The sequence below is a fragment of the Neomonachus schauinslandi genome, chromosome 15 (assembly GCF_002201575.2).
Source record: "Neomonachus schauinslandi chromosome 15, ASM220157v2, whole genome shotgun sequence".
Taxonomy (NCBI): domain Eukaryota; kingdom Metazoa; phylum Chordata; class Mammalia; order Carnivora; family Phocidae; genus Neomonachus; species Neomonachus schauinslandi.
In genome coordinates this window covers 23325974-23347428 of record NC_058417.1, presented here as the reverse complement: position 1 = coordinate 23347428, position 21455 = coordinate 23325974, and the positions used below count along the sequence as shown (strand labels likewise).

General features: G+C 38.3%; 1 protein-coding gene across 7 annotated transcripts in view; it reads right to left on the bottom strand.

Moving 5' to 3' along the window:
• The window catches only part of SYNRG (synergin gamma), a 77716-nt gene extending 57659 nt beyond the window's left edge, over positions 1–20057 (bottom strand). For 6 of the 7 annotated variants that reach the window (XM_021704079.1, XM_044921487.1, XM_044921488.1 and 3 more), the window contains exons 1-3: positions 19967–20057; positions 13990–14030; positions 10100–10221 (exon numbers count right to left, since the gene is read on the bottom strand). In XM_021704079.1, coding sequence (XP_021559754.1) covers positions 10100–10221; positions 13990–14030; positions 19967–20043 — 240 coding nt within the window. In that variant the 5' untranslated portion in view covers positions 20044–20057. The remainder of the gene's footprint in view (positions 1–10099; positions 10222–13989; positions 14031–19966) is intronic. The other variant, XM_021704081.1, reaches the window with a different exon arrangement.
• Between the last annotated feature and the right edge of the window lie 1398 nt (positions 20058–21455).

The following is a 21455-nucleotide window of genomic DNA, read 5'->3' as shown; positions in this document are numbered from 1 at the left end:
CTCCCTAGATGAAGAATACTGAAGGCTACTAAAGATTTGAGTAACTGGAGAGAGATGACAGACTAAAAAAGTAAAAATATCAATTTCAATCAAAATCCCAACAGATTTTATGTGGAATTTGACAAGCTTATCTTAAAATTTATATTGAAGAGGAAAGAACCATGAAGGGCTAAAATTCTTTAAAAGAAGAACTAAGAAGATCACACTAGCAGATATCAAGGCTTAGCTTAGGCTAGAAAAATTAGGAGACTAAGATAGTTATTGATGCAAGGATAGACAGAAATAGCAATGGGATAAATAGAAGAGCTCAGAAACTAATCCAAAGCATATAAAGAAATTGGATAGTATAGGAGTAATCTTAGAAATCAATGAGTAAAGAATCAGATATTGATAAATGATTTGGAGACAACTGGCTACTCAAATGGAAAATAATAAAATTAGAACTTTAGACTCACACTGATACCAAAGAACAATTCCAGATAGGTTTAATAAGAAAATATAGGAGAATAATATTATGATCTCAGAGTAGGACTATGTCTGAGACACAAAACTCAAAACCATGAAAGAAATTATTTATCCATCTGACTTAACTTTTACAACACAGGACACCACCACCAAAATTAAAAGACAAACCAAAGTTTAGGAGGAGACACTCCTCCTAATAGTAGAAGTATAAGAATACATATGAAAACAATAAGCACTGAATTCTTGATAGTGATAACCAACTCTGGGGAAGTAGAAGAATGGAATTGTAACTGTTTTGTTCAATTCTTTTAAAAATATGAAGCAAATATGGTATGTTAAAATTCGATAAAAGGATATGAATATCTTCAAAGAAAATCCTGAGGAATCTACAAAAAAATTCCTAGAATAAGTGAGTTCACCAAAGTTGCAGGTTACAAAACAAACATACCCAGATCAATCATTTCTATATACTAGCAATGAACAGGACACTGAAATAAAAACTACAATGCCATTTACAATTACTCAAAAGAATGAAATGCCTAGACGTAAATCTAACAAAACATTTAAAGAACTTATATGCTGAAAACTATACAATGTGGATGACAGAAATCAAAGACCTAAATAAATGGAGAGACATATCATGCTCATATACTGCAAGAATTCACATATTAAAGATGTCAATTTCCCCCAAATTGATAAAAAGGTAATTAATAATTCCTATCAAAAGTCCAGTAAGACTTTTCATAGATATAGACATTATTCTAAAACTTATATGGAAAGATAAAAGAACTAGAATAGTTAAAATAATTTTGAAAAGAAGAACATGGGAAGACTTGTCATATAGCCACAGATATTTAGTCAGTAATCAAAATCTTCCAACAAGAAAAGTCCTGGACCTGATGGCTTTGCTGGTGAATTCTACCAAACATTAAAAAAGAAAAAAAGTAATAAACAACTTGGACTCCATGAAAACCTTAAAAATTTGTACATCAAGAAACACTATCCACAGAGTAAAAGGGGAGCCCACGGAATGGAAGAAAATATTTGCAAATCATACATCTGATAAGGGATTAATATCTAAAATATATAGAGAACTCTTACAATTCAACAACAAAAAACTCAATTCCAAAATGGACAGCAGACTTCAATAAACATTTCTGCAAAGAAGATATACAAATGGCCAATAACCACATGAGAAGATACTCAACATCATTCATTAGAGAAATGCAAATCAAAACTACAATGAGATACTACCTCACACCCATTAAAACAGCTACTACCAAAAAAAAAAAAAAAACAGGGGGCACCTGGCTGGCTCAATTGGTAGAGCATGCAACTCTTGATCTCAGGTCATGAGTTCAAGCCCCTGTTGGATGTACAGCCTACTTAAGAAAACAAAAGCAGGGCGCCTGGGTGGCTCAGTCGTTAAGCGTCTGCCTGTGGCTCAGGTCATGATCCCGGGGTCCTGGGATCGAGGCCCGCGTCAGGCTCCCTGCTCCACGGGAAGCCTGCTTCTCCCTCTCCCACTCCCCCGGCTTGTGTTCCCTCTCTCGCTATCTCTCTCTCTGTCAAATAAATTAATTAAAAAAATTAAAAAAAAAAAAAGAAAACAAAAGCAAAACAAAAACAGAATGGGGGTAGTTTGGGGAAGATGGCAGAGTTCTTTTGAAATCTAGATCCTGGATGAACTAGGATCCTGAGCTCACCTCCTCCCATGGACACACTGAGACAGGAACTACATCTATGTGACTAACTCTGAAAACAGCCCGAGGACTGGCAGAATAGACCTTCCACAGCTAATTATAGAGAGAAGGCCACAATAAAAAGGGTAGGAGGGGAGCTAAATGAAACGGAGACAGGCAATATGCCTGATAAAGAATTCAAAGTAATGGTCACAAAGATTCTCACTGGGCATGAGAAAACAGTGGAGGATCTCAGTGAGACCATCAACAGAGAGATAGAAAATATTAAAAAGAACCAATCAGGGCTAAAGAATTCAATAACTAAAATTTAAAAATACACTAGGGGGAATCAACAACAGATTAGAGGACGCAGAAGAATGGATCAGCAATCTGGAAGACAGCTTAATGAAATGCAACCAAGCTTAACAGCAACAACAAAAAGAGTAATAGTAAATGAGAACAGGTTAAGGAAATTGCAATATCATCAAGCATAACAACATTCACTTTATAGGGATCCCAGAAGAAGACAGACAGAAGGGGGCAGAAAACTTATTTAAAGAAGTAATAGCTGAAAACCTCCCTCATCTGGGGAAGGAAAGAGACATCCAGATCAGGAATCAGAGAGTCCCCAACAAGATGAACCCAAGGAGGTCCACATCAAGACACACAATAATTAAAAAGAGGTAATAAAGGGAGAATTTTAAAAGCAGCAAAAGAAAACAGTTATATACAAGGGAAACCCCATAAAGCTATTAGCTGATTTTTTAGGAGACACTCTGCAGGCCAGAAAGCAGTGGCATGATATATTCAAAGTGCTGAAAGAAAAAATCCTGCAAACAAGAATCCTCTACCGTGTAAGGTTATCATTAATAATACGAGAGATAAAGAGTTTCCCAAACATACAAAAGCTAAAGGAGTGGGGCGCCTGGGTGGCTCAGTCGTTAAGCATCTGCCTTCGGCTCAGGTCGTGATCCCAGGGTCCTGGGATCGAGCCCCACATCAGGCTCCCTGCTCTGCGGAGAGCCTGCTTCTCCCTCTCCCACTCCCCCTGCTGCGTTCCCTCTCTCGCTGTGTCTCTGTCAAATAAATAAATAAAACCTTTAAAAAAAAAAAAAAAGGCTAAAGGAGTTTATCACTAAACCAGCCTTACAAGAAATGTTAAAGGGAATTCTTTGGCAAGAAAAGGTCATAATCAGGAGTAAGAAAATGATGAAAGGAAAAAAATTTCACAGGTAAATGCAAACATATAATAAAAGTAGTAGATTAATCACTTATAAAACCAGCATGGAGGTTAAAGCATAAAAGCAGTAAAACCAATTATATCTATAAAAATCAGCCAAGTGATTTGCAAAATAGAAGGATGTAAAGTATGACATCATATACATAAAATATGGGGGCAGGGAGTAAAAATTTAGTGCTATTAGAATGAGTTCAAACTTAAGTGACCATCAACTTAATAGACTGCTACATGCATTAAGATGTTATATATGAACCTAATGGTAACTACAAATCAAAAACCTGTTAATAGATACAAAAAAAGTAAAGAGAGAGGAATTCAAACATAATACTAAAGGAAGCCGTCAACCACAAGGAAAGACAGCAAGAAGGAACAAAAAAGAATGATAAAAACAACCATAAAGAAGTAACAAAATGGTAATAAGTACATAATTATCAATAATTACTTTATTTAAAAGATCTGTTTTCATTTTAATTTTTTTAAAGTAAGCTCTATGTCCAAAATGGGGCTCGAACTAATGACCCAGAGATCAAGAGTTGCATGCTTTACTGACTGAGCCAGCCAGGTGCCCCTCAATAATTAAATGTAAATGGACTAAATGTTCAAATCAAAAGACATAGGGTGACTGAATGAATAAAAAACAAGACCCACCTATATGCTGCCTACAAAAGACTTGCTTCAGAGCTAAAGACATGTGCAGATTGAAAGTAATAAGGGGTGTAAAAACATTTACCATGCAAATGGAAGTTAAAAGGAAGCTAGGGTAGCAATACTTACATCAAGACAAAACAGACATTAAAACAGACTATAACAAGAAACAAAAGGACAACAACAGAATATAACAATTTTACATATATATATATATATATATATATATATATATATATATATATAAAATGCATTTTTTCCAACCACGACAGTATGAAACTAGAAATCAACCACAAGAAAATATCTGGAAATAACACAAATAACATGCTACTAAACAATGAATGGGTCAACCAAGAAATCAAAGAGGAAATCTCAAAATATATGGAGACAAATGAAAATGAAAACACAATGGTCCAAAATCTTTGAGATGCAACAAAAGCTGTCCTATGAGGGAAGATTATAGCAATACAGTCCTACCTCAGAAAAATCTCAGATAAAGAATCTAATCCTACATCTGAAGGAACTAGGAAAAAAAAAAAAGCAAAGCCCAAAGCCAGCAGAAGGAAGGACATAATAAAGATTGCAGCAGAAGTAAATGAAATAGAGACTACAAAAAAAAAAAAAACAACAGATCAATGACACCAGGAGTTGGTTCTTTGTAAAGAAAAAAAAAAATTGATAAACCTTTAGCCAGACTCATCAAGAAAAAAAGGATTCAAATAAATAAAACCAGAAATGAAGGAGGAGAAATAACAAATACCACAGAAATACAAAGGATTATAAGAGGATACAATGAAAAATTATATACCAACAAATTGGACAACCCAGAAGAAATGGATAAATTCCTAGGAATATGTAACATTCCAAAACTGAATGAGGAAGAAATAGAAAATTTGAACACACTGGTTACTAGCAATGAAACTGAATCAATAATCAAAAAATTCCCCAAAAACAAAAGTCCAGGACCAGATGCTTTCATAGGCGAATTCTACCAAACATTTAAAGAAAAGTTAATGCCTACTCTTCTCAAACTAGTCCAAAAAATAGAACAGGAATGAAAGCTTCCAAATTCATTCTACAGGGCCAGCATTATTACCCTGATACCAAAACCAGACAGACACTACAAAAAAAGAAAACTATAGGCCAATATCTCTGAGAAACATAGATGTAAAAATCCTCAACAAAATATTAGCAAGCCAAATCCAACAATACATTAAAAAAAATCATTCACCATATCAAATGGGATTTATTTCAGGGATGCAAGGGTGGGTGGCTCAATATTTGCAATCAGCATTGATATATCACATTAACAAGAGTAAGGATAAAAACTGATAATTTCAGTAGATGTGGACAAAGGATTTGACAAAATACAATATCCATTCATGATTAAAAACTCAACAAAATGGGTTTAGAGGGAACATACCTCAATATAGTAAAAGCTGTATATAAAAAACAAACAGCTAACATTATACTCAATAGTGAAAAACTGAGAGCTCTTCCTCTAACACTAGGAACAAGACAAGGATATCCATTCTCACCACTTTAATTCAACACAGTACTGGAAGTCTCAGCCATAGCCATCAGACAAGAGAAAGAAATAAAAGGCATCCTAAATGATAAGGAAGTAAAATTGTCAGTATTTGCAGATGACATGATACTATAAGTAGGAAACCCTAAAGCCTACCAAAAGACTATCAGAATTGATAAATGAATTTAGTAAAGTTTCAGGATACAAAATTAATATACAGAAATCTGTTGCATTTCTATACATTAATAATGGAAGTAGCAGAAAGAGAAATTAAGAAAACAATCCCATTTACAATTACACCAAGTGTCATAAAATACCTAGGAATAAACTGAACCAAGGAGTCAAAAGACCTCTACTCTGAAAACTGTAAGTTATTGATGAAAGAGACTGAAGATGACACAAATGGAAAGACAGTCCATGCTCATGGACTGGAAGAATTAATATTGTTAAAATATTCATATTACCCAAAGCAACCTACAGATTCAATGCAATCCCTATCAAAATACCAACAACATTTTTTACAGAACTAGAACAAATAATACTAAAATTTGTATGGAACACAAAAGAGCTTGAATAGGCAATCTTTTTTTTTTTTTTTTTTAAAGATTTTATTTATTTATTTGAGACAGAGAGAATGAGAGAGACAGCACATGAGAGGGGGGAGGGTCAGAGGGAGAAGCAGGCTCCCTGCCGAGCAGGGAGCCCGATGCGGGACTCGATCCAGGGACTCCAGGATCATGACCTGAGCCGAAGGCAGTCGCTTAACCAACTGAGCCACCCAGGCGCCCCTAGGCAAAGCAATCTTGAGAAAGCTAGAGGTTATCACCATCCCAGATTTCAAGATATACTACAAAGCTGTAGTAATCAAAACAATATGGTACTGGGGTACCTGGGTGGTTCAGTTGGTTAAGTGTCTGCCTTCTGTTGAGGTCATGATCTCAGGGTCCTGGGATCGAGCCTGGCATCAGGCTCCCTGCTCAGTGCGGAGTCTGCTTTTTCCTCTCCCTCTGCCTTTCTCTCAATCTCTCTCAAATAAATAAATAAATAAATAAATAAAATCTTAAAAAAAAAAAACCCACAAAAAACCCTCAACAATACGGTATTGGCACAAAAATAAGGACACACAGATCAATGGAACAGGATAGAGAACCTAGAAATAAATCCATGCTTATATGGTCAATTAATCTACAATAAAAGAGAGGCAAGAACATACAATGGGGAAGAAGACAGCCTCTTCAACTAATGGTGCTAGGAAAACTGGACAACTACATGCAAAATAATGAAATTGGGCCACTTTCTTACACCATACACAAAAATAAACTCAAAATGGATTAAAGACCTAAATGTGAGACCTGAAATTATAAAACTCCTAGAAGAAAACACAGGCAGTAATTTCTTTGACATTGGCCATAGAAATATTTTTCTAGATCTGTCTCCTCAGACAAGGGAAACAAAAGCAAAATTAAACTATTGGCACTACACCAAAATAAAATGCTTGTGCACAGCAAAGGAAATCATCAACAAAACAAAAAGGCAACATACTGAATGGGAGAAGGTATTTGTAAATAATGTATTCGATAAGGGGTTAATATCCAAAATAATTCAATATTTATCTATCTATTCAATATATATAATTCAACACCAAAAACACAAACAAGGTGATTAAAAATGGGACCTCAATAGACATTTTTCCAAGGAAGACATCAGATGGCCAAAAGACACATGAAAAGATGCTCAACATCACTCATCATCATGGAAATGCAAATCAAAATTACAATGATAACACCTCACACCAGTCAGAATGGCTAAAGTCAAAAATACAAGAAATAACAAGTGTTGGCAAGGATGTGGAGAAAAAGGAACCCTCATGCATCTTTGGTGGAATTCAAACTGCTACCGTCACTGTGGAAAACAGTATGGAGGGTCCTCAAAAAATTAAAAATAGAATTACCATATGATCCAGTAATTCCACTACTAGGTATTTACCCAAAGAAAATGAAAACACAGGGCACCTGGGTGGCTCAGTCAGTTAAGCATCTGCCTTCAGCTCAGGTCATCATCTCGAAGTCCTGAGATTGAGCTGCACATCAGGCTCTCTGCTCAGTGGGGAGTCTGCTTCTCCCTCTCCCTCTGCCCACAACTCGTGCTCTCTCTCTCAAATAAATAAATAAAATCTTTAACAACAACAAAAAAAAGAAAATGAAAACACTATGTACCCCTATGTTTATTGCTGCATTATTTATAATAGCCAAGATATGGAAACAAACCAAGTGTCTATCCAAAGATGAATGGCTAAAGAAGATGTGCCATATATACACATATATATAATGGAATATGACTCAGCTATAAAAAAGAATAAGATCTTGCCATTTGCCATGACACAGTGAAACAAGTCACTCAGAGAAAGACAAACACTGTATGACTTCACCCATATGTGGCATTTAAGAAACAAAACAAGGGAACCACCAAAAAAAAAAAAGAGAGAGAGAGAGAGAAACCAAGAAACAAACTCTTAAGAGAACTAGTGTGTGCCAGATGTAGGTGGATGGAAGGAGTGGTGAAAAAAAGGGGATCAAGAATATACTTATCTTGATAAGCACTGAGTAATATATAGAATTGGTTAATCATTATATTGTCCACCTGAAACTAATGTAACACTGTATGTTAACTATACTTCAATAAACAACAACAACAATATTGCATTCTATGGTAGATTGTTTCCAGCTATTTGCTGTCTTTACTCAAAGATTATACATTCCTATGTGATGTGCATTCTTCCTGGTATATTCTTTCCCTACTGCTGTTTGTTTTGACCACATTACTTTGGTGAGTAGAAGTAACTTATAAATGCCACCTCTGAGAGGAAGTTTTAGAAGTTGTAACAGCGTTTGGCCATCTCTTTTCCTTATGTCAAGAGTCTGGGATGTCCTAGGTAAGGGTCTCAGGATAAAGAGAACATGGATCGGAGTCATAGCCAACCCACAAAGGACAAGTATCACAAATGAAAAAATAAACTTTTGTTTTTCTAAGTCAGAGATTTTGGGATTGCTATTTATGTAACATAACCTAGCAAAAGCTGAGTAACATGGATTTAAAACCTACAAAAGCTCAATTTAGTGCCATTTCTTCTTTTACTGGCGATGAATAAACAATGATTCCGGAAGTTCTCCCAAATCTTTACATACAATACAGAAGCTTTATTTGCTTAACTGACTTCAACATGACAATAGTTTTAACTTAAATTCCGATTGTAAATGCTGAGTATTACTTATTTATAAAGTATATACATGTGTTACTGTACTAATATATCTGTATACATGATAAAACACACATAGAAAATTTTAAATAATTAGCAAAAACAAAATATATGCCATTATAATATTTATTAACAGTATGGAAACTCTTGGTTCTGGCTTATTTGTGAATGAATACATTTATTTTAAAGATTTATTTATTCATTTTAAAGAGACAGTGCGGGGGGAGTGGCAGAGGAGGCGGGGGAGAGAGAGAGTCTCAAGCTCATTCCGTGTTGAGCATGGAGCCCAACGTAGGGCTGGATTCCACGACTCAGATCACGACCTGAGCAAAAACCAAGAGTTGGACGCTTAACTGACTGCACCGAGACACCCCCAATATGTTTATTTAAAAAAAAAAAATTACTGTAACACTTTGGATTCAGCCATTCAAAGACCTGACTCCTGGATTCAGTTTATTTGGCTACTTGGTTTAAATGGATATTACAGCTAAAGAAGATAATTTACAAAGACAGAGAGATCCAAAATGGAAGAAGCCCATCTTAGGCAGTGCTTACTAAATCCTGATACTATCAATTTCATTCACCAATTCTAAAATTAAAATGTAACATTATTTGCTTTATTCAGTCAACATATCACCTGCTCTAACTACATCAGCCTTTTAATGATTCTCCTATCTACTTTTCCCTCCTCTCTCCCTCCAATCCTTCTCTAGTCAGCAGTCAGGATGATCTTTTTGAAATACAAACCTGACTGTATCATTCCACTGCTTTAAACTATTCAATTGAGACAGAATTCAGTGTATTAATTTGGATAAAACAGACTTGATATTCAAGACTTAGGTTCAAATCCTGGCTTCCTGTGCTCTGTAAGCATCCTCACAAAGCTGCAGATTCCTTCTCAGAAAAATGGAGATACTACCTCTTTAAAAAGTTATGGGGATTACATAATTCAATATAAAGAAGGCTCTAAGTCTTCCAAACAATGACACTGCCCCTTTCACGAGAACAATGTTACTTCTAACAATGCTTCTTCATGGCATCAGGTCCCTGAACTTTCCAAGATGTCATTCTAAAATTCTTCTAAGCCAGTAATCAAAGTAGTCACCACCAGATTTTCCTTACATGATTTATCTTCCCCCATTCTTATGAACATATTTGAAGGAAGCCACCTAAGAGGCAGACATTTCCAAATATAATATTAAGCTCCTGGTATGTAGCTCTTAGTATGTAACACGTAACAACAAACAATAACTTTGTAAACAATTGGTTAAAGAGGCAAGTACCTGCATGGCAATAGGTCCTTGGGACATTTGAGAACTATAATTCATTCCTAGCATGCCCTGCATATTCGGCTGCATGACAGAGACCATAGGAAATCCTTGCTGCTGCATCGGCATCAGTCCTGCTGAAAAACAAAGGTGTCATTAAAGTCACTGTATTTATTTTTTATTAAAAAAAAATTTTTTTTTGAGAGTGTGTGTGTGTGCACGCGAGCTTGGGAGGGGCAGAGGGAGAGAGAATCCCAAGCAGGCTCCACACCCAGCACAGAGCCCAACGCGGAGCTTGATCTGACGACCCCAAGATCACGACCCGAGCCATAATCAAGAATCAGATGCTTAACCAACTGAGCCACCCAGGTGCCCCTAAAGTCAATGTATTTTAAAGTTTATTTTCTTAAAACCATAAGTACATGAAGGACTTGTTACGTGGGAGGCAGCACAGTTTAGTGGAAAAAGCACAGGCCGTGGAGACAGACCTGAGTATGAATTCCAATTCCATCTGTTACTTAGCTATGCGATCTTGGGCAAGTTACAAAACTTCATTTGTAAAGTGAAGATAATAACTTTTCTACAGAATTTTTGTGCATACTTAAAAAATGGACAGGATGGCCTAATTGTGATATTGGCTTTCAAGATGGACCCCAGCAATCTCTGCCTCTTGGTACTCATTCCCTTGTCACTCCTCCCACACTGAATAGGGCTGACCAGTATAACCAATAGGATATGGTGGAAATGACTGTGTATAACTTCCAAGGCTGGTTTCTTAAAAGGCACTGCAGCTTCCTCCTTGCTCTCTTCTATCACTTGCTCTGGGGAAAGCTACTGCCACACGGTAAGAATACTCAAGGTCCTATGAAGAATCCATGTGGCATGGAACTGAAACCTCTTGCCAAAAGGCAGCACAAATTTGTCATCTGTATGAGTAAGCCATCTTGGAAACAGATCACCCAGCCCTAACTAACCTTAAGATGCCTACAGCCCTGGTTGACATCTTTACTGCAATCTCTTTGGTCCTGAGCCAAAACCACCCAGTGAAGCCATTCCCAGATACCTGATCTGTGGATACAATGTGAAATAATAAAATGTGTATTTTTTAAGTTTTGGGGTATTTTTTTATGCAGCAGCATGTAACTATACAATAACATATATACTAATAGCATGAACTGTGGATGCCAATGAGAAATGTCACTTAGTACCTTTGGGACTTGCTTATAACTTCTGTGCCTCAGTTTCCTTTTTTTTTTTTTTAAGATTTTATTTATTTATTTGACACAGAGAGACACAGCAAAGAGAGGGAACACAAGCAGAGGGAGTGGGAGAGGGAGAAGCAGGCTTCCCGCCGAGCAAGGAGCCCAATGCGGGGCTGGAGCCCGATGCGGGGCTTGATCCCAGGACCCTGGGATCATGACCTGAGCCAAAGGCAGACACTTAACGACTGAGCCACCCAGGCGCCCCTGTGCCTCATTTTTTTTTTTTTAAATTTTATTTATTTATTTGACACAGAGACAGCTAGAGAGGGAACACAAGCAGGGGGAGTGGGAGAGGGAGAAGCAGGCTTCCGGCGGAACAGGGAGCCCAATGCAGGGCTGGAGCCCAATGCGGGGCTCTATCCCAGGACCCTGGGATCATGACCTGAGGCAAAGGCAGACACTTAACGACTGAGCCACCCAGGCACCCCTGTGCCTCAGTTTCTTTTCTTTTCTTTTTTAAATTTTATTTATTTATTTGACACAGAGACAGCTAGAGAGGGAACACAAGCAGGGGGAACGGGAGAGGGAGAAGCAGGCTCCTGGCTGAGCAGGGAGCCCGATGCGGGGCTCGATCCCAGGACTCTGGGATCATGACCTGAGCCGAAGGCAGACGCTTAACGACTGAGCCACCCAGGCGCCCCTGTGCCTCAGTTTCTTATCTGTAAAACTGTTTAATACCTAATATGCTTGAAGAAATGGTATTCCTCTTCTCTTTCCTTACATGAATAGTTAATATAACATTTACCACTAAATAGCCATCAGCATGGAAAGTATATAATGCAATGGCAGGAAAACTATCATGAAAATATGATTTAGAGTAAAATAACTCCCAAACTTTTCCAATGAAGCATTCCCAAGAGTGGAGACTAAAGATATATACCTTCGGGAATTTAATAAATACTAAGTGCCTACTATATTTTAGGCACAGTTCTAGAGAGTTGGTATACAACTGTGAACAAAACAAAATCCCTACATGGCCTGAACACAAATTTCAACCTAATTTTGCACTTTATTACATCTGTGTTGGTTCTACTATAAGGAGCTTTTAATCAAATTTTGATTTAAAAAAATTAAAAGTCTGGTAAAGTATACCACGTTTACCTTGTGAGTTCTGTGTACCTTAAAAGTTATTTATACACAGTTTAATTTCAGAAGCATGAACATCCATATTTACAAGTAACATTATTAGTGGCATTCATTTATTCATTCAATCATTTATTCAAACATTTGAGGGCCTACTCCTTGTCAGGCACCATTCTAAGGATACGGTAGTCTACAAAACCAGGTCCTTACCCTCATGGAACTTCCATGTTTTCCCTCTTGCCCCTTTGGACCTAAAGTTTTGTTCATTTGGATTAGTTTTATTTAATTCTTGAATGGGTAACTCAGATATCTGGTACAACATTTAAAGGCATGAAAGTATGCACAGTGAAAACTCTCGCTTCTCTCTTGTTTCCTGTATACCTACTCATGATCTTGTGGTTACTCTTGCTGTCAGCTTCTTGTATATGCTTTCAGAAATAATCCATGCATAATTTAAAGCCTTGTAATGATCAAAAAGTCCATACTAACATACTTTGTAAAAAGAAAAAAAAATCTCAAAAACAATTCCAAATTCCAGAAGAAAAAATATCAGGCAAACTTTTGGGCTCTCTTCTTGCTCCAAATGCAGATTTTTACTTGAAAGTTTTATAAAAATGCAAAATCTTGAGCCACAGTAATGAATAACTCTGTAATGCCTTCCTAAAGAACAAAAGATCTCAAACCATTCAGTCTAAATCTGGGACACATCTAATTACAGATAGCTTAAATAATGCATAAATGTAAGCACAATGAAAATAATACAACTGACCCTTGGAAAAATGTACCTGAAACTCAACCTCCATCACTGATTACAAATGTAGACAAAGTCAGTATGAGCCACTGACCACCTGCTACTGAGCCACTCTTGATCTTTCATCTCTAGTGGTGACCTGGGAGTCTCTGTTTCTCTAGCAATTCCACCATAAGCAATCAACACTGGCTTTGTGAGAAGGGACAGTTTTCAGCAGCAGACTGGTATGTGTCAGGGTGTGAGCAGAAAGAAGAGAAAGGCAGACACATTCTTTCTTCAGTGCTGTGTCCCAGTGGCACAGTGGCGTTGAGTCAAGACTGTATCCCTTCACTACAGTTGCCCTAAAGACACAGCTAGAACTGATATTGGTAGGCCCTGGTCTGAAACAGAAGGGATACACCCAGTAAAGAAATTGAAAAGAATAAAACTGAGACTTAAGAAATAATTTATACTGCATCAGAATATATGCTCTCTTACATACATAAGACCAAATCATATAGAGAAAACATGGTAGTATAAAGTAATTAAAGGGCTCAACAAACATCCACAGAGACCCTATAATTTTCTATCAGTATGCTGGGTGCTGCAGATACCGACAAGCATAAGGCAGTCATAGCTTCTGCCCTCTGGAGCTAACAATCTAGAATTATACCATTTTTGAGAAATTTTAAGAATAGCTGGCATATATATAGGTTCAAGACTGTAGGAAAATTTTACTCTATTTGGCAGCAACAAGACTTTTTTATTCACTTAATTCCCAAGTTCAGAAACATGAAAGTGAAAAGTTTAAAACTTCAGCTTTCACATACCTTGAGGGGGTCTCATTCCACCTGCAACAGGGAACATGAAGCTGAGAACAGAAGAAAAACATATCAGGATTATTTTATACAATGATTTCAAATAAAACATGTAATTTTTTACATAAACAAAAGAAGTGTAAACAGGGTCCTGCCATTTGTTCTATAGTACGATACTGAATATCAATACAGACTGAACATCCATAGGATGCATGACAGCACGTTAGCATAGGGAGAAAATTTTTGAACTAGACAACAGAAGACCTTGAAACTGGTCCTGGTCCTGTCACTGTGTGGCTTCTCTAGATTCCAATTTCTCCATCCATAATATGAGAAGGCTGGATTAGATTCAATTCAGCAAACATTTACGGAGTACCTGTTACATGGAGGAATTGAAGCAGCTCACGGTCTTGCTGAAGACATGCATGCAAGCAACTAACTCTAATATCAGATAGAACGTGCTAAGTGCTGGGAGAGGTCCAAAATACTAACAGAGATGAAAAGAAAAAGATTAATTTGATGGGTTATAGCTCACAATTTTGTGAAGGTATCTCTTAAGCTGAACCTCAAAGAGAGTCACATTATAGTTTGAGGGAAAGCTCTGAGGCCAGAGCTGTGTGTTTAGAGAAATGATTTAAGGTTGAATATAAGATATAGGATTAGAGAAGCAGACTGTGGAGGACCTTTGATTTTCCTCTGAATACTATATGAAGGCAGAGATTATTGTGGTAAAATACACATCACAAAATTTTACCATTTTAACCAGTTTTAAGTGTATAGTTTGTAGCGTTAAGTTCACTCATGATGTACAACTATCACCATGATCCATTTCCAGAACTTTTTCATCATCCGTAATAAAGACTCTATACCCATTAAATAATAACTCCCCATCACTCCTTCCCCCAAGCCCTGGTGGTCACTACTTTTTGTCTCTATGAATTTGCCTATTCTAGCTACCTCAGATTAAGCAGAATCATACGAGATACTTATCCTTTCTGTACGTGGCTTATTTCACTTGACATAATGTTTTCAAGGTTCATCCATGTTGTAGCAGGTATCAGCATTTCTTTCCCTGTTATGGCTGAATAATACTCCATTGTATGTACATACCACATTTTGTTTGTCCACTCATCTGTTGATGGCACTTGGGTTGTTTCTATCTTTTGGCTATTGTGAGTAATGCTGCTAAGAACATTGGTGTACAAGTATCTGTTTGAGTCCTCCCTGTCAATTCTCTTGGAGATATATATATGCGTATGTGTGTGTGTGTGTGTGTGTTCCCTCTCTCACTAACTCTCTGTGTCAAATAAATAAAATCTTTTTTTTTTCTTTAAGATTTTATTTATTTATTTGACAGAGAGAGAGCACACGAAGGAGGAACAGCAGAGGGAGAGAGAGAAGCAGGCTCCCCGCTGAGCAGGGAGCCCGATGCAGGGCTCGATCCCAGGACCCTGGGATCATGACCTGAGCCGAAGGCAGACGCTTAATGACTGAGCCACCCAGGCGCCCCTAGAGAGGCTCTTTTAAATAAAGGTAAAAAAAAAATAAAATTATGCCCTGGTTGTGAATGAAATAGTTAAGGGAATGTGCATATATAGGGAGAAGACACCAAAGGGCAACTTGGAGAATTCTTATGGTGAAAACTGAGTAAGGAATGGCCACTGAAAACCAAGGGAGTTAGTTATAATTAAGTGATAACTGAGGAAGGACCACATTTCAGAAAGAAGGGAAGTAATTACCAGTATCTAATGCTTTAGAAAAGGTGATCAGAATGAGGATTAACAAAAAAAGCTCACTGCTTCCGAAAATGCTGATCTCTGAGTAAACAGTGTCAACAGGAAGAGAAACTCTTGGACCTGTACGGAGAAGGTTTAGGACAGAAAAGATATACTTACTAACTGATAAAACAAAGTTTCTGAGGGAATGAGATTAACAAAGGAAGGTAGCAAAAAGGATCTCTTTTGAAAAGGAAGAGAAACTTCTTTTTATAAGGCTGGAGGGAAAGAAAATGGGACAATTCAAGGAAGAAAAAGTCTGAGTGGGAAAGACTCAATTTGGGAGTCAAAGTATCTGAAAGGGGTTCTGAATAATCTTTAAAGAATCTAGTGAAATCCAGGAATTATATGCCAAATTTATGTGTCCTTGCATTTTTCTATTGTATAACACCCCCTTCCCAGGAAAAAGGCTAAAAACCAAACGTTAGAGTCTTTTAGCTCTAAAATATTTTTAATTAAAAAAAATTTTGTAAAGTGGTTTACAAAGTTCTAGTTGGATATCCATCTGGTTATATGTGATTTATAGCTTTGTAGAGGATTTGAACTGTTAGCAAATTCTACTACTGACAAGCAGGCCCACACCCAAAGAGAGGCTTGAATAGTGAACAGCTTTTTTGAACTGCACACAAGATATATTAGTTAAGCTGTGTGTTACCTGGATAAGATGTTTAAACTGCAAGTTGAAATTTGGTAGTATCACTTTTTTTAAAAAGCTACTCACACATACTAAGATTTATAAACTTAGAACCAATGCATTTAAGTAATCAACTTGTCAAGACTTCTCCAAATCAGTCTTAAAGATTACAATTACCAATATGGCTTAGTGGCTAAGTAAAAACCAGAAACTCAAGTTATATTTTTTTTTTCCAGTTCAGCCATAAATTAACTGTAAAGTTCTATGCAAACCCCTTCACCACCCTGTCCTATTTCCCCCTCTGTCAAATGACAACACAAGAACTGCAAGTTTGCCAAGGTCCCAACTAAGATAACCAAACAGATAGGAATAAATGTATAGGATGTATAAAGGTTATCTTGAAAACCAATAAAAACTAAATTAAGAACATTACTGACAAACATGACTTACTCCAGTAATTATTTAGCAACCCAAACTCTTTAGTGACCTATGTACCATTCATATGATTCTCTGGAATGTTTAGACAACTAACATCAACATGCTTTAAGACTGGTTAGACAAGCAGCTAAGACACTGATGAGACAGCAAAAGTTTGGCAAAAAACAAAAAAAAAACCCCAAACCCAAAAACTGGGCAGCAAGATGACCAACAATTTAATTTCAAAGGTAAAACCACTATTTATTACCAATACCTGAGTATGAAAGCAGAACCAAGAGGTCTACTTGTCACATGCCTGTCCCATTCATCCTTCCCTTTCAGTTATCTTTGCTACTAACCTTCCCTTGGCAGGCATGGACTCCAACAAAACCTCCTAAAGCCTCTCCACCTCCAGACTCTCAAACTCCTAATACAGCTCATAGAGAACAGGTGAGGTGCATCTTCCTAAAGGACCATTTGATGAGGCCACTCCTGGGATTAAAACTACGTAGTAATTCCCCCTTAAGTTGAATTTCCTTCCTTTATATCCAAGGCCACCTCCAGTTTTAGCACAACTTTTTCAGTTTTACCTCACAAAACTCATCTCCCATTTAGTGCCACAATCCATCTGGCCTTACCTGCTGTTCCCTTAGTGTTCAGTAGGCCTTCATATTTCTTATGACAATCCCTTGATCCCTTCCTCTTCCTCCAAATGGGGCCCAGCTGAAATACCTCCTTTACTTTCAATGTAGTTTGAATCCACAAGTATTTACAGAATGTTTTCTATGTTACAATGTACTAGAAGCAGTGGAAGATGAAAAGATGAGGAAGTCCTTAAGGAGCTTGTAAAAGAGAAGGAAAAACATAGACAAGCTCACAAATGATAATATCCCAGAAGGATACAGACTAATCAAGATCTTTCAATTCTTTTCTCTCCACTGTACTTGTTTTTTGTTTTTTAAATTATACTTCTCATCTCTTGGGTAAATTTTGTCCTTTATATAACTCTACCATTTATTCTAAAGTAGCCCAACCAGGATACCAATCAAAAGTAGGCTAATGTTAAGGAAGTTGGAAAATGTCATTGATTTTTGTTTAGTCTCTTAGAACAGAAACAAGTATCTAAGAAATATGGTACCTTCTAGTTCCTGGATTTTCTCTACTAAAAGCTGAGAAAGATCGCCTGGCTCTTTTTCTTTTCCCTTAAAATATACTTAGGCTATCATAATGTTAACTTCCTTATAAAATAACTTCAGCCCTCACCACTGCTCTCTAAAAACTGTAATATTCTTTCTTTATTGAGCATACAGCTTTTCAGCCTCAGAAAGTTTCCAATATACGTAACAGTTACCATACATTTTGCAAGGTAAGGAACATTTAAGCCACTTTTCTCTCCCATATATCCTCTAGAGTTTTATTTTTATTTTTTACAGATTTTATTTATTTGTCAGAGCAAGTACACAAGCAGGGGGAGTGGGAGGCAGAGGGAGAAGCAGGCTCCTGCAGAGAGGAGAGCCTGATGCGGGACTGGATCCCAGGACCCTGGGATCATACTAACCGACTGAGCCACCCAGGCGTCCCTCTCCTCTAGAGTTTTAGAATTCGATGTTACTCCAACCACCTTTTATAGATGAAAGAAATTTTAAAATCAATTGAACTTCTATCACAATTCAGGCCATACTTATTTTTAAAAATGAGTGTTCATGCACTGGTGACATTAAAACACTATAAACTAAGGGGGATGATCCCTCAACTTTCTGCACATGGTCCTCCCCCCACACAAAAAACAGAAACCAACCAACCAAAAGAAAACCCATAGGCCTAAAATACCAAATTTATATTTTTTCAGAACTGAGTGCCATGATTAATCATATACTTGGTCAAATTAATGCCACTCAAGAACATTTTAGAAACTGTCATCACATATAGAAAATAGATTACATATTTGTCTTCTGCAGCCAGAAACTGACATATCAAGTATTCATGAAAGACTCTAATGAAACAGCGTAGACTGGAAAACAAAAGAAAACAGTTTTAAATCTAAAGTAAAAGATGTGTTGAGGAAATGGAAAATGGGGCTGCACACAGGTGGTTCATTCAACAGCCACTGCCCTTTTTTCCTAGCATATATATAAGCACCTGCAGGAGGTGATAACTTTAAAGACTTCACACTGCTTAGTGTTCCTGACTCCAAAATTAAAACACTGCCTATCAAAATACTAACACTTTGCTTTCCAAAAATAATTTAGGATGCTGAAGATAAAAAGCTAATTTTATCTTCAAATGTGTATGCACTATGTGTTGGTTAACAAAACAAACTCAGACTAGGTCATTACAGAAGTGGGGTGAAAACTTCCCCGAATAAAGGATTTCCTTAAATGATGAACTTGTCAATTGCAGACGTTCTTCTCCTTTATCATTCTGGATATGAGAACCACAGGCAATTATTATATGACAGAGGACAGATTTATTTAAGGACTAAGTAAAAGTCTGGAAGCTTTGTTCTAATAACTGTGTAACTGCTGTTTAATAGTGATTTGATTTTAATAAGGAGACAAGTCTTAAGAGTTACGTCTACAAGAGCTCTATTTATTAATTCAAAGGTCTTTACCTTTTCCTGCTGTTTCTCGTGTGTTCCTAAGGTGATAAAAAGGACAGGACATTCTAAACGGGGGAAGACAAATAGTACACACACAGAAATCTTGGAATCAGCTGTTCAGTTTTGCGACCAGATTTTTTCAGAGCCTTCACTATCCTAACCCCGGTCAAGCCCGGAAAGCCCTGGGAAAGGGAAGTCTGGTCGCTCGGAGCCAGCCCGGGCTAGAAGGGAGACGTCGGGGTTCCTGCTTTCCCCAGCCCCGGCCGGGTGCCAGCCCAGCCGAGCGGACCCTCACCTCCTGCTCTTCTTCCTCCTTCCCTCCCCGCACTGGGACGCTCTCGCTCGCTGCTCGGCCCCAGCACCAGGGCCCCTGAGCCTGGGAGACAGGAGTCGGGCGCCGGGTTTCCCCCGCCCCCTCGGCCTAGGTCCCCGGAGGACCCCCTTCTCCCGTAACCCAGTGCCAAAGGAAAAGGGGTCGAAGCGGGCGAAAACCGCCATAACTGCCACACAGCCCTCGCCCCGGCGGGGCCAGCCCTGGGGTCCGGCCCGGCTCTTCACACCCACCTGCCTCCCCCGGCAGCCCCAGCGCCGGCTCCCGCGGCCCCACCGCCGCCAGCTCCCGCTCCCGGCCGCAGCGCCATCTTGCTCCGGGCCCGCCGCCGCCACCTTACAAGCAGCTGTCAGGGGAAGACAGCCACTTCCGGGGCAAACGCCAGCCCCTCCACGCCGCGGACTGGGCGACGGGGCGGAGCCATGCGCCCACGTGACCCTCCGCGCCCCGGGGTGGGGGATTGCGGCGCGCCCTCGTCACGTGGCCCGACCGCCGCTGGGGGTCCTCCGAGTGCGATTCTAGTTCTGGGGTTGCGTGGACGGCTCAGGGGAGCTGATTCATTCTTTGGCAAGGCCCTCCGGAAGGTCCGGCTGGCGGCCCAGCGGCAAAGCGTTGTCCCTCCGTTTAAAAAACCGTCAGGTTGGTTAGTGAAAAGAGGAGATTGAATCCTGCTTTTTAAATTGGAATGATGGGTGCACGGGTATTTTATTCGTTTTACACTTAAAGAGTAGGTGGATCCTGGACGCTCCTTTGATAGCTTTACGGCGCTGGTCAGTGATCACCTCCCTCTACTTCTTCCCGAGAATTCGGCAGCTTCCTTTTGGCACCCACCCCAGAAGATAAAGGTATTTAAAATTTAGTGAAGCAGCCTAGCGCAAATAAACCTAGCCCGTATATAAAACCTTCAACGCGCACCGTTCCAATGTGTTTGGTTCTGCCACCATGCCACCCAATAATCCCTGCTTTTCCTATACTTGCAAGCAGGGGCAAAACGGTGTTTGGAAAGCAGTTCATCATTACTCTGAACTTATCTGGGTATATTATATAAAATATATATAAAATTTGGGCATATTTTTTTCTCCTACTCAAACTACTGTTAAGTAAAATACGAAAGTCCGACGTAAACCTTTTCAAGCCTTCAAGCAGTTTGCTTATTAGCAGGTAGTGGATTAATTATAATTAGCTTTATCTTTCACTCTTGCCCCAAGGCTTTTACAGGGAAACCATTTGTAGTAATAGTTATCTTTTATTGGGCACAAATCACTAGTCAGGAACCTTACTGAATTTTTTCAAGTCTTCAGTGTCCCTAAGAGTTAGTATCGGCATTTTGCAGATGAGAAAACTTAAGGTCAAAAGAAGTTGTAATTTGCCTAGGTCATAGAGTTGCAACTCAGCAGGACCAGGATTCAAACCCAGGTGTTACACATAAAAGTCCTTACTCATTTCACTAGCGCAGCTATTCAGTTATCATGTATTCTCTTTTCATAACGGTCTACTAATTTCATTTCTCTTCTTCTTTAGGTGAAACTGAAATTTGTGTAGCATATAGTCCCAACAGATATAAAAGTGCTAAATTTGGTATTAATCCATTGACAAACCAAGTTAATACTGGTGTATATAGCCACTGTTATTTAAGGATGGGTAGTTACACAGGAGGAAATACTAAAAAGAGAAAATAAAGTCAAATGAAGGGGGTATATCAGGATCATAGAAGATGTGATC